General features: G+C 51.5%; 1 protein-coding gene across 1 annotated transcript; it reads left to right on the forward strand.

The window, feature by feature from the left end:
- Positions 1-759: 759 nt before the first annotated feature.
- Positions 760-11,669, forward strand: CSUI_000325 (fha domain-containing protein; the record flags this gene model as incomplete). Its single annotated transcript, XM_068060559.1, has 11 exons — positions 760-2,361; positions 3,305-3,380; positions 3,998-4,156; positions 4,725-4,856; positions 5,820-5,946; positions 7,101-7,197; positions 7,640-7,759; positions 8,968-9,094; positions 9,387-9,493; positions 10,170-10,226; positions 10,602-11,669. Exons 1-11 carry the CDS (start codon positions 1,903-1,905, stop codon positions 11,667-11,669), a joined length of 2,529 nt encoding a protein of 842 aa, XP_067927458.1. The 5' UTR covers positions 760-1,902.
- Between the last annotated feature and the right edge of the window lie 567 nt (positions 11,670-12,236).

The raw sequence follows: 12,236 nt of genomic DNA on the forward strand, positions 1-12,236 counted from the left end.
CCAGCATGGCCAGACGCGAACTTCCCCGATCTCAATATCATCAAAAGAAGTTCGCGTCTGGCCATGCTGGGCTTGGTTTCTGGCTTGCAGCGGTAGTAGGTCCGACTCTGTAGCAGTGGGACGCTGAAGTTGCTGTGAGAGAGGGGCTCGTTTGAGAGCGGCGCAGGGACCGTGTCTCCTCCCTAGTTAGGTGCTGCAGCTGCTGCTGGGTGATAGATATAAAGAACACTGAGTTTTCTCTTTAAGCGAAGGAACTGACATAAGTCGCTTCTTGTGCGCGAGACCGCTGATTGCCCGCACGGTCGGTTGTTTACGGAAGTGAATGGTGAGCGTTCTCTAAGCAGCTGTTACCGGACGCGAGACGATCGCTGTGGTCTTCAATCGTACCGGGCGTGGTAGAACTCACGCCTACCTTCTGTACCCCGTGACCGTCTAACAAAGAGTCGTCTTCAGCGTCCGTGAACATTTTGTGTCACTTCTGCCCGCGTGGAGAACTCTTGAGAGTGTGGGCTCGTTCGAATTCCGAACGCTTCGTGGGTGGTCTCTCAGTAGTTACAGGCGAGTACATACTCCGCAAGCTACATAGCCTGTTAATAGGACCGAGGCGAAAGTTCCGCGTGTAAAGAAACTGCTCGCCCCAGAGGGAAGCGGACACGTACGTGTTGCCCACCCGGGAGCTTCCCCGGTAGCCGCATGCATCCTCCTTAGATCGCATGCGCTCGGAAGCCAGTTTTTCTGTGCCTTTTGCTTGTTGTGCGAGTAGGTTTCGGTCGGGAATGCCGCTCCACCATGTGTTAGCTGTCCCGGTGTCTCTATCCAATGTCTTTCTGTTTTCTGTCCTTGTTGGGTCTCCTGGTGCCTGGGACACCAGTCCAGTGTGACCTCGCCTGTAGTATTCTCGTTTTCTCCGCTCTCCGGTACTTCGTCGCAGGTGACGGTTGTCTGCTGACACGGTGATGATCACCTCTGGCCTGAGCCTTGCCTGCCGTTCAGCCCCGACTCCTGGAAGTAGCGAATGTGGTGCTCTCACCCGAGAAACGTGCCCTTCTGTATGCCTCTCCTTGACGACGTGTTTCAGGCTCTTCCCCCTCAAGAAACTTTTTTCCTCTTGTCGGCACCCCTATCCGGTGTCTCCGTTTCCGAGCAGCGTATCTGTCCACGTCCCGTCTGGGGTCAAGTGCCGCAGCTCGTGCAGATTTGATACCTCGCACCCTCAGATACTACGGGTCCCATATTCTCCGTCGTGTCCAACACTTTTTCCGTAAAGATTTATACTCGTCTTCTCTGTCCAGAGCTTATCTTGTTGTGTAGTTCCGGTTCCGTGTATCTTCGCAGTCCAGGCGGCAAGTATATCTGTGCTCTCGTGTCTGCCACCCCGGAGTTTTCTGAAGCACCGCATCCCAAAACATCAGTGACTTCGTGCCTCAGGCGTGCCTGACCAGTGCCGTCCAAGCCGATCCTTCTCACTCCGTCATTCCAGCTCCTCTTGCCAGCAGTTTCCGAGGAAATTCAAGGAAGTCGTAGTGGGCTCAGAAACGGGGTGCGCGGTGGCTTCACCCCGTCGCGTCTTCCCAAGCTTTGAGCCCTCTCGGCGGGAGAACGGCCTCCGGTGTTCCGAGCCACATACTCGTTACACAAGCCTTCTTGATGGGTCTCCCTTAGAGGCTACTAGACCCTTAGTCGGGGTGGGTGGGATGTGTTTTTGGCTGTCGCTGGTCGTGTGCATAATCTGCTGTCCTACGATTTTTTCCGTGTGCATGCTTCGCAAGATTGCCCTGGTATCTGGAATCGGCTTCGACCGGCGGATTTCCGGGAGCACTTGCTGGCTTTCCCCTCGTTTCGCGCCTCCCTTGCGAGCCGTTGTCTCGATTTTACACGGTGCAAATCAAAGTCCAGGAGGACATGCATCTTATTGCCGTGCGGAAACATCCTGGGAATCTCACACGTAGCACGTACAATATTCCAGGGCGCTGCGCGATTCCCTCTTTTCTTCCTCTTGGACTTTTGTCTTTTCCTGCCTCTCGCTTGCAAATACAGGCGGCGATGGCGACCCCTCTGCCCGCATCAATAGCAGGGAAAGCGGGAGGGTCGGTGGATCCGCGACTTCTACAGAACCCGCAGCTTCTTTTTTCTCCTGCCAATCTGGCGGCGGCGGCGAGGTCCATGTACACCCGGATCGATTCGTTCACGGGCGACTTCAGATTTCTTTCTCTTGATTTCCCGTCCACTATCTTTTTCCAAGGCAGATTCTTTCCATCCGCGCGGCATGCTTTGCTGGCGTCGAGGTACCCCAAATCTGTTGACGAGCTAAGCACGATCGAGGATGTAAAGACGTTGAAAAAAGTTTCCAAGGAAAAGGAGGTAAGAATCAAACAACAGACCTGTCGTCTTCTCTCCGTTTGCTCCCCTTCTTACACGGTTTCTCTCTCTGGCCGACGATAGGTGTTGCTGTCGCACGGGCCTATGTGCCGGACTAACAAGACGCGTTCTAGCGTATCTCTTGTACACTGAAAACTCTTTTCAAGTGTGCAGCTCCTCTCGTTCCCCTAGAAAGACAGGCTGCGCGGAGTTCGTCGTTTGTACTTCCAGTACCTATGGCGTGTCGTATGAGCTCCTGAAAACTCGGTTGATGTAGCACTGCACGCGCATTTTACGGCTCTCTACCGATCTCGGGCGGTTCAGGAGTGTCATCTTCACCTTAAGGACAACGTACCGCTGATCGCTTTCTTGTTGGGGTGCTGCTTGTCTTCCCGCACCTCTTTCACAGGACTTTTTCTCCAACTATAACGTCGTTTCGCATGCTGTATTTCCAAGTCAGGGTGATTCTTAAAGCTGCAGGCCGTGAAACTCTTGCGCACTTTTTAGCTACACTTAGGGTCTTTCTTTCCTATCTCTTTCGTTCTTTCTCTTTCCTTCTTGAGCCGAATAGGACAGACCAGGCAGAGGGACAGGGGATCGCTCTTGACACGACCACGTGGCCTTGCAGTGATTCTTGAACCAAAACTAGCTGGTCAGTTTTCGCCTTCTGCTTCGATTGTTGGTGGGCAGGCTTTGCGAAGGCAAGGGTTGAGACTAAAGTTTTGGTGGTGGTGGTGGTGAAAGGAGTATGTTTGGGGTAGGTAGGTGGAACAATTCTGTCCCAAGCGTGCTGAGAAAATTGCGCTCCTCTGTTCTGGTGCATCGCGCGTAGAGAAGGGGTTTTTCAAGCTTCCCCCGAGAAGGTCTTTAGAGGGGTGCGAACACCCAGCACTACGCTTTTTTTTTCGCGAAGGCTCCGTGTTTTCTTTGGTCCTGTGTATTCTAGGAAGATCCTGGATGGAAGCGACTGAGGTTGAAATGGCTGGAGCAGATTCAACGTGACAAATTTCGTCGCCACGCGGGTGAGAGGGAGAGTTCGTTTTTTTGTTGGTCGTCTTCTTCACCAGCCGTGCTGATCTGCGAGGGGAGCCTTTTTTTTCACTTACAGAAGTCTCCAGCGCCTTTGAATATATGTGTGTAGGTACAGGTTCTTTCCGTTCACGTGCTTTGGGCTAACAAGCGGATGGTCGTAGCGCATGAGAAGAAGTGTTTCTGTGTCAGTGTTTTCTTCGCCTTACAGTGCCACTGTCACTCGGGTCGCCGGTGTATTGTTTCGTCTTTCTCTGGCCCCTTTACGGTCTCTCCCGCTGTCAGTAGACCTCATAGAAGAGAGATGCCTACGCCTGACTGCTTGGCACAGATAGTTTGTTGGCAAAAAGGGGCGGGAAGAGGACATAGCCCGTCCTTTACTCCCTACAGCCCCTGCGCGTGTGCGTCGTCCCTTAGTTTGCTCTTTTTCTCCTCGCCTCCTTCCCTGGCTCCCCTTCCTCCTGTCTCCCTGAACCGGTTTCTATATATTCGCGGGAGTTCATGTGGGGGACGCGGGTTGGCGCTCGCGTGCCTTGCGTGGGTGTGCCTATAAGGCACGCACGAAGTCGATTGCTTGATTGATAGCGTCCTCTTTCTTCTTGGCTTTCAGATCTACGCGAAAAGCTGAAAAACACAGGTGGCCGAGAGCTTGTCTGGCTGAACAGTGGAGACAGTTATTTTGGGCAAGTGGGCAATCGCGGACAGAATCATCTGGGCCGCATTCTGATGGAAATCCGAGACAACATTAATGAGGATACCGAGCTCGAATGTGAGTGGTGCAAGCCTATATCAAAGAAATAAACAAACCTGCTTCTCTCCTCCGCGTCCTGAGAAACTTATGCTCCAGTTATATACTGAAGCTCTTTGTTCCGTAAACAGGCAGACAGCGCATGCGAACAGCATGCGTCTTAGGTGGGGTCTATAGGAGTCTTCTGCATTTCGTGGTTTGTCTTCGTCTCCAAATGCATGTTCTCCTTCTCCCTTCGGCGGTCCACATGGTACTCGATGCTCTAAGTAGAAGGGCGTTGTTCTGTGCCTGGGTCATATGTAGTTTCCTCTTTACTGTGGTAGAGTTACACGAGGGTCGGTATACGGACGCGGGGATCTTCTACTGAAGACAAAAGAAAAACTGGGATACAAACTCTCTCTCCCTGCCTTCTTCAAATATGTGTCTTGGTATTCTCGTCAAGTGATTCGTATGTACAGGCTAGCGCGCTGTGCTCTAGCCTGTACATACCTGTGTAAGTTTTCTGAAAGCGTGCGGCGCAAAAAAGCCAACGTAACCGCAGATGTGTTTGTTTCAGTCCGAGAAGGAGCTGTGTGCATGTCCTCGACAGCTTGGATCGTCATTTGTCACGACATTGAGACCGATGAAAAGTCATTGCCCGTCCTGAAGCTCTCGGAGAGAAAGGAGGGGGAGACGCAGGTGACAGAAATTCTTCTCAAGGGAAAGAGCTTCTACCGCATCGGTGAGGGCGAGTGAAAAGCCGAAGTTCGAGACTGTAGTGCCGTGTGAGGCGTGTAATCTGCCAGCTTCTCAAGGTGGGGAGATCTAGGTTTCCGTGTAGTTTTTATTTCTTCTACAGACTTAGGGAGTAGAGGAGGATGGCACGAGACTCGTGAGGGAGGGGCATTTATCGTTGTTCGGTGATGCTGAGGTCTCCGTGCGGACGGGGCTGTGCATGTTCGTGTTGCCAGAAGGGGGTGTTTTCGGCGGAAGGACTAACAAGTGAAGACGGCCTGCACAGCACCGGGGTTTCGATCTCGAAGACGATCTATGCGTGAATTGTCGATGCTGTTTTGTAACTCCATGAGAGGGAGTACAGACTTCTTAGTGTGTGCATTTCACTCTTTTCAGAGTCTACCAGCTTTTCAAGAATGATATCAGAAGTCGAGGTCTGCCGCTGCGGCGGCTGCAGAAGTTCATTCCTGTAGTAGAACGTGCTGGGGGAACTCGCTGGGCAAAAGGTCGCGGATGTATCCGTTATTTTTTGCTTCTCAGCTGTGTTGTGAGTACTCGGACCCGATGCGGGCGAGGACGCTGGCAGGGGCGTTGTGCTTTCCATTGCCCACTGCTCGAGGAGTCCTCTGACTCGGTCGTGCACGAGGAAGTTTTAGCAAGTCGTAGTTCCTGTGGGATTTCAGTCGATTTCGTGGCAATTGGGTAGACTGTGCCTTCGGAGCGGCAGCCCTGCAGGGGTCCATGCGCTCTTCTGTTCTCGTGTGCAGTCCGTGTAACCTCTTTTTCACTTCGTAGTCACTTCTCGTGCGTACAGACTCTAGCCTTTTTCGTGGCAGTCCAGGGTCTATGCCTCGTGACACAGTCCCTGTCCATTCGGGGTTTGGATGTGTCCGAGTTCCGTGGTGTATTGCCTAGAACTAACTTTCTTTTCCTCTTCTTTTTTTTTTCCGAACGATTCCTCCTTTGTTAGGGAAACTTCCAGACAACGACCTAGTGGCTTTGAATCCTTCGATCTCTCGGCGTCATGCGGCTCTGGTCGTTTTGAAGGGAGGCGCGGTACTCCTTGTTGATTTGAAGAGCAAAGCAAAAACTTTCAAGTGAGAGCGGCGGAGTGCCCGGCCTTGGAGCTCCGCACTTCTTCTCACCCAGACTGACTCCGGGTACCAAGGAGGAACCTCGAGAATTCCTCCAGGGTTCGGTTTGGTCGATTGTCAGACCACACTTCGACTGCAGCGTTCGTGTACGGAGAATAACGGGCTGATGGTATTCGGCTATGTAGGGACAGTGACGGGCGTGCAGAGAAACTAGGTGCATATACTATGTGCAAGAAATTCTCGTTTTTAGGCATGGAGCCCCTCCGCCAGCCTCCTCCGAACGGACACGGCTCCGTGCAGTAAGAAGCCGAGTCTCCTTGTCAATTTTTCAAGCGATGGCATTCGGAAAGACGTCTGGATTTTTTCTATGAATGAAAACGGTGCTTTGTGTTTTCAATAAGGGATGGAAGCGGCACATGGGCGTGAGACTCCGCTTTTCTGCACAGTACCGGGACTGTGGTGCAAAGGTTCATGTCAGTGTCGCTGGGCACGTGGCTGGGTGGAGATTCTTTGTTGAGTTGCTCCAACCATAGGCCAAAACGAAGTCTCACCAGCGCGCAGCTTAGGGTTTTAGACGAGAATTTCGTCGTTTAAGGTCGCCTCCGCCAGGAGCGTACACTATCTTCGTCAGAGAAATGTTGTTGGTAGACAGGTGTAGGTATACGGTTAAAGCATACAAAGAGGTGTCAGACTCTATGCCTGAGCGTTTGTTGATCCTTTCTGCTCCCCGCCCGAGAGCACCGATACCACGTCGGCTTTTTGCAGGAAGGTGTCTAGCCATGGTGGTTGTGAGGCTTCAAAACTTCTTTTTATTCTCCAAGGTTGCCGGAACCCCTTTTTTCCGTATCTGTGTTTGCGCTAGGCTCGAATCTCATGTCAGTAAGAATCTCACGCTATCCCGCTTTCTTCCAGCCCAGCTGGTCTTTCGTCCAACGGCAGTTAGAACTCGGTTTCGCCTGTTTTGGTGGTCGTTGTCTGCTTCTCACGGTGATGCTTTACGTTCTGTACCCTTCACTTTTGCTTCTTCGAATGTTAAGTACCCGTGACCAGGCAGGGCACACAATGGCAAGTTGAAACGAGAAAGCTGGAGTAGTTTCCCTGCCGTTTCTTTCTCTTCCCATGTTGACTCCGCGAGACCTTTCTTTTTGACTGTGCAGGAATGGTGTAGCTCTAGAGCATGATCACGTTGGAGTGCAAATCGAAACAAACGACATTTTTAGTCTGGGAACCTCTACGCGGCACTATCTTCTAGAGGTGAGGCAGGGGCTGGGTTGTTGTTGGGGAATTGTTTCTGTCCACCGCTGCTGCCGTGTTTTTTGTTGAGAAGGGTGTTGGAAACTAAGACGAGAATACCCGCCTGGTACTGCACTTCTCTCCTTCGTAGCATGTATACTTCCGCGTATGTGTAAAAACGCAGTCCCGAATGTTCACATTAAGAGCGCGCAGGAGCAGAGTTCGACTAACTACACTTCCGTCGTAGTGGCATGGACACAGGTGTGTACGAGGTCAAGCAGTCTAAACTGGCATATCTACGGAATCTTTCTCGAGAGAACCCAGATTGATCATGTTATATCAGGGGGTGTTACTGGGTTGTGCAGTGGGTCACCTTACAGTAGTAGTGTATTCATCGCATTCGTGTGCAAGACCAGCACTCCACGTGGCAAATGACTAACCTGCGTCTTTCCTCTGCTTATAGGTTGACAATGCAGGCATCCTCGAATATCTGCAAAGACGGAGCCGTGAACTGCGACGTGAAATTTCTTTGCTCGAGGAGGATGTCGATCCTGAGACGGCAATGAACAAGAGTCAAACTCGAGTAAGATGGAGAAATCAAGATAAACTCCAGAATACTTGGGACGGATGGTGAAGCCTCCCGAATATGTCTCGGTGTACATACGCAGGAGCATGTGTCCGTTGCGGGGAGAAGCAGGAAACTGAAGGTTGTGTGTAGAAAAAGCAACAAAAGCAAAAGCGTCGTGTGCTCTGGAGGAAGCCGGTGAGGGAAAAGGGACAGTGTTTGCCGACGCAGAAAAAGAGACCCGTCTGATAATCGGACTCATTATCCGCACGGGCCGAAGCGATCAATAGCGTATCATATACTAAGCCGACTCCCTCATGGGGGCAGCGGTATTATGGCACTGAATATTATTAACTCTACTGAACAATGAACTGACGGAAGGAAGGCTTGCTTCTCCTGCGACAGAGACCATAGACGGTTGCACACTTCTGTCTCATTGACAGATTTAGGCAAGGGGCGCAACACAGAGAAACAGTTCCTTGGCAATAGTCTGTCAATGAGCGACTTGAGTTCGTTCACAACGAGGCGTGGGAAGAGTTTCACATGTGATAATCGCGCGTTTGGTTGTGGATTTTTTATCGAGTGTATGACACATCTGAACGAGTCAAGTGTGATGGTATGTCCTATGGTATAAGCATGCGCGAGCTGGTCATTGTAGGGGTCCCGTGATCTAAATATATGTTAGCATGTGCGGCTACCCCCTTCACGTTAAGACACGGTTGCGTGTATGAACACACGCGATGCCTTCATGTATTCTAGCTTGCAAGCACACTCCGACGTGCTGAAGTCCGCCTCTCCACGTACCTACAATGAGGGGGGAGATCTCTGGTAGTTCGCTCGCCTAAGTAGCATTTCGGAACGGGGCCTGGGCTACTGTAGCTGACAGGGGCTCGCTCGTCACGCTGTGCCTTTTGTGTTGCGCACCAGTGTCACTTAAGCTGGAGGGGAACAAGTTAGCTTGCCGTTCGGCCGGAATGCAGACGCGATCTGGGGTACAGTAGCTAGTGAACAGACGAGACCGCGGTGATCATAGGGGCGGAACCGCCACTACTGCCATCGCGAGCCCAGACGTTGTCTGGCTGGTTATGCGGGATTGGGGGTCCTCTCTAAAGAGAAGTGTTTTTTGAACAACAGCATACTGCTGCGACTGTTACTCACACCAGGTCTGTTACCTCTATCATTCTGTTCAAACTATTGCCTCTTGTCTAATCTCTTTCCGTATTCAGATCTTTGTAGGAGGGCTCGCCTACAACACAAGCCGCTACGACATTTGTGAGATGTTTGGCCCCATCGGGCCAATCGTGGACATCAGTCTCCCGCAGGTGGATAGGTCGATCCCCGCTGACTCTGACGGTGAGTTGTCCCTGGGCGAGCCATGGCATACATAGGTATATATGTATATGTATGTATATGGACAATGGAGCTCATGTCTACATGCGAGTACTCATGCGCATGTTTTTGTGTGAGGAGTGAAAAACGCGCATATTCGAGTGTTTTCTTTTTTTTAGGCTTACCGGTACATCTGGCCATGACAATACGAGCAATACGAAGCTGCAGGAGTTGTTTAGGTTCCCTTTACTGGAAGTTTGTTCGTCGTGTTGCAGGGGAGTGACTATACCATTTCTTGTTGCTCTTCCTTGTGTAGATGCGTATGCTGTGCGAGGGATCGCCTTCGTGGAGTTCGCGGACAGAAAAGACGCAAGGACGGCAGTGGAACTCTCTGGCAAATTTCTTTGTGGACGGCCAGTCTCGGTAACTTTCACTGCGCGAAAGTGTTTTGGCAAGACTTTTTTTCTTGTTTGCTCGGTGTTCGCTTGCGGTGCTTGCCCTTGCTCGGTAGCGAACAGTCTACCTGCATGTGGTAGATATGTCGCATAGTGGTGCTGCTTGTGTGTGTGTATGCAGGGGGGGGGAAGGGCGGCCTTTCTCAGATATCTCTTGCGGGGTTCTACGTGTAGTTTGTTAGGGTAGAATAATGCTCATCATGTGTTCCTTTCGGAGTGTACCAGTTTTCTCCGACAACAGAGTTAGGATGACAATATTCTCAACACAGTATCAGGGGAGACACAGGCGCTTCCCCGTCATGCAGTTCCCGCGGATGCCGTTGTAGTTTCGGTGAGGAGTCAGAAGCTCGTTGCGGGAAGGGTTGAGTCAGTCTTGGTGTTCACCGGCAAGGAGTGGGAGTGTTTTTACAGTTCAGGCGCAGGGTGCTTGCGGCGCTTTAGATGTCTGTGGGAGGGTATGTAACTCACTATTAAATGAGGGGTCGCGATTCTACTAGCAACCAAGCTGTAGAGAGGAGGTGGAATAGTCAAGAAGAGTAGGCTGTCGGCCATTCCTTTTTTATAGTGCCCGAGGCAAAGAAGAGTCTCTTGGAATGAGAATCTCACAGGTTGCTCCTTGTGGGCCGTGTCATGTCGATTTTCAGATCAATTTCGCGAACTTGAACAAGGAGGAAAAGAGTCTGCAGGCCGCGCTCTTCGGTGTAGGATTTTCTTTCTGTTCTTCTCTACTGCGCTTGTTCGCTTTTATTATGCGCTACTGAGTGGAAAACTCTTTGTGGGAAGCTCATCGCCAGGGATATTTTAGTACAGCATTGTGTACAAGGTTCGCAGACTTATGAATTTTCTCACCATCGTGATGCTGGTCGACGATACGGCCTTTTTGTCGGTAATGTGGTTTTCGGTCACTTCGAAACCCTTTGTTTCTGAAAGGCGTGAGAGCGCTGAGAACCGGAGGGTTCTAAATGTTTTGCTTCCCTGGGGCTGAAGTCTGTGGTGCTTGTCTCTTGATTACATGGTTAGAAACAAAAAACAGTAATTCGCTGGAGTTCTCTGTCTAATGAATTCTGTCTTTTCAGGATGAGAAGTGCCTAGCAAGTTTCGTTCCTGCCACGTCGGCAACCTTCCAGCATCCTACCCAGAGAAGTCTTCAAAGTGGCGTGGATGACAGTGTTTCCCCCAGTGCCACGGCGGGGATCGGAGCTCAGAGAGAAGGGGGGACGAGGAAGAAAAGCCGTTGGGATTCTCACGATGATCGGACAGAAACAATTTACGGCTTAGAGACGGGGTCAAGAACTGCTGTGGGGCAGGGCCTGCGAAGCGAGCGTTGCGGACCCCCTCCGTCATCAAGAAAACCGTCTTCCGAGCAAGGAGGCCAAGATCTCGTGACTCGGGACACTTCTAAGGAAGAGTGTCGTAGAGAAGAGAAGGGAGAAGAAGCAATGCGTGAAGAAGAGGGGGGGAAGCCTGTCTACGGAACTGAAAGGGCTGGAGCAAAAGATAGTGGCGGCGCTGACCGGCCAGAAGATGATGAACGGTGTCGAAGAAGAGAACATCACGGGGCTAGGGGGGAAGCAATGTTTGAGCGGCGCAGGTCTGACGGCGGGGATGATAAGAGACAGAGGAACGAAGACGTATCTGAGACCACGAAGCGACGGCGGAGAAGAGAGGAGGATGAGGATAGTGGGGGACGACGTGCCACGAAGACTGCGTGGGACGACGAAGAGAAGACAAGGGGGGGAAGTCCGAGCACGGGTGAGGGAAGGAAGGCAAGGAGAGGTCACCGGGTGTCGCAGAGAGACAGTCATGACGGAGACGTTGAACAAGAAGAAGAACAAGAAAGCGACAGAAGAAGAGAAGGGAGAGCGGGAAGGAAAGAGGAGGATCGGGGAAGGAAAAGAACAAGTCATCGAACGAATGAAGATGATGCACGAGCAGAAAGGGATAGGGGAGGTAGGTCTCAAGACAGAGATGAACGAAGACATAGGCATGCTGGCGATGCCGAGGGCAGAAGAGCGAAAGACGGACACAGAGGAGAAGCGAACAACACATCAAACGGAGTGCGCCCGCCTGATCATCCGTCCAGAGTTACTGACGAGGACGGAAAAGATGGATCGAGGGCCAAAGAGAAAAGGCGGAAACACTGAGTTCCCAGGCTTCGTTACATCGTATCCAGCGACTGTCTTCTGAAAACGCAAGAGTTTACCTTTGTACTGCAGACTTAAGGTGCGCGGAGGCGAATGCTTGTTCAAACGCGCAGTTGGTAAGTACATGTTTGTTATGCGGCCGAGGAAAGGCTTTGTCGATAGAATTTTTTCTCGAACGTATGTCTATGCTTCGGTAGTGATCACTTTCTCGTGGTGATCTCGCTATGCCCGCAATGAGAAACACGGATGTGTGCAACGGTTCCTCTTGAGAGACTACGGCTTACACTCAGGACTGGTTGCATTTGTTTTGATCAGTTCTTAGCCAGAGAGCTGACTGTCGGCCGATTAGGCATTCTAGAACTATTGCAGAGAACTGCCAAGGGTTGCCGCCGAGAAGGCAGGCGGCACTGTGGTTGGCAGAGGCCGGGCCTTTCTCGTGTGGTAGAGAAGCTCTGATCGTGTTCACTCCTTCTATCGTCATCCCAGCGACTGACAGGGTGTGTGACTCGGGAAAAATTCTGGGCGGTCTTCAGTGCTCCTCTTTCCTCTTCCCTCTATATTGTCTTT

Source organism: Cystoisospora suis, assembly GCF_002600585.1.
Source record: "Cystoisospora suis strain Wien I chromosome Unknown contig_149, whole genome shotgun sequence".
Taxonomy (NCBI): Eukaryota; Apicomplexa; class Conoidasida; order Eucoccidiorida; family Sarcocystidae; genus Cystoisospora; species Cystoisospora suis.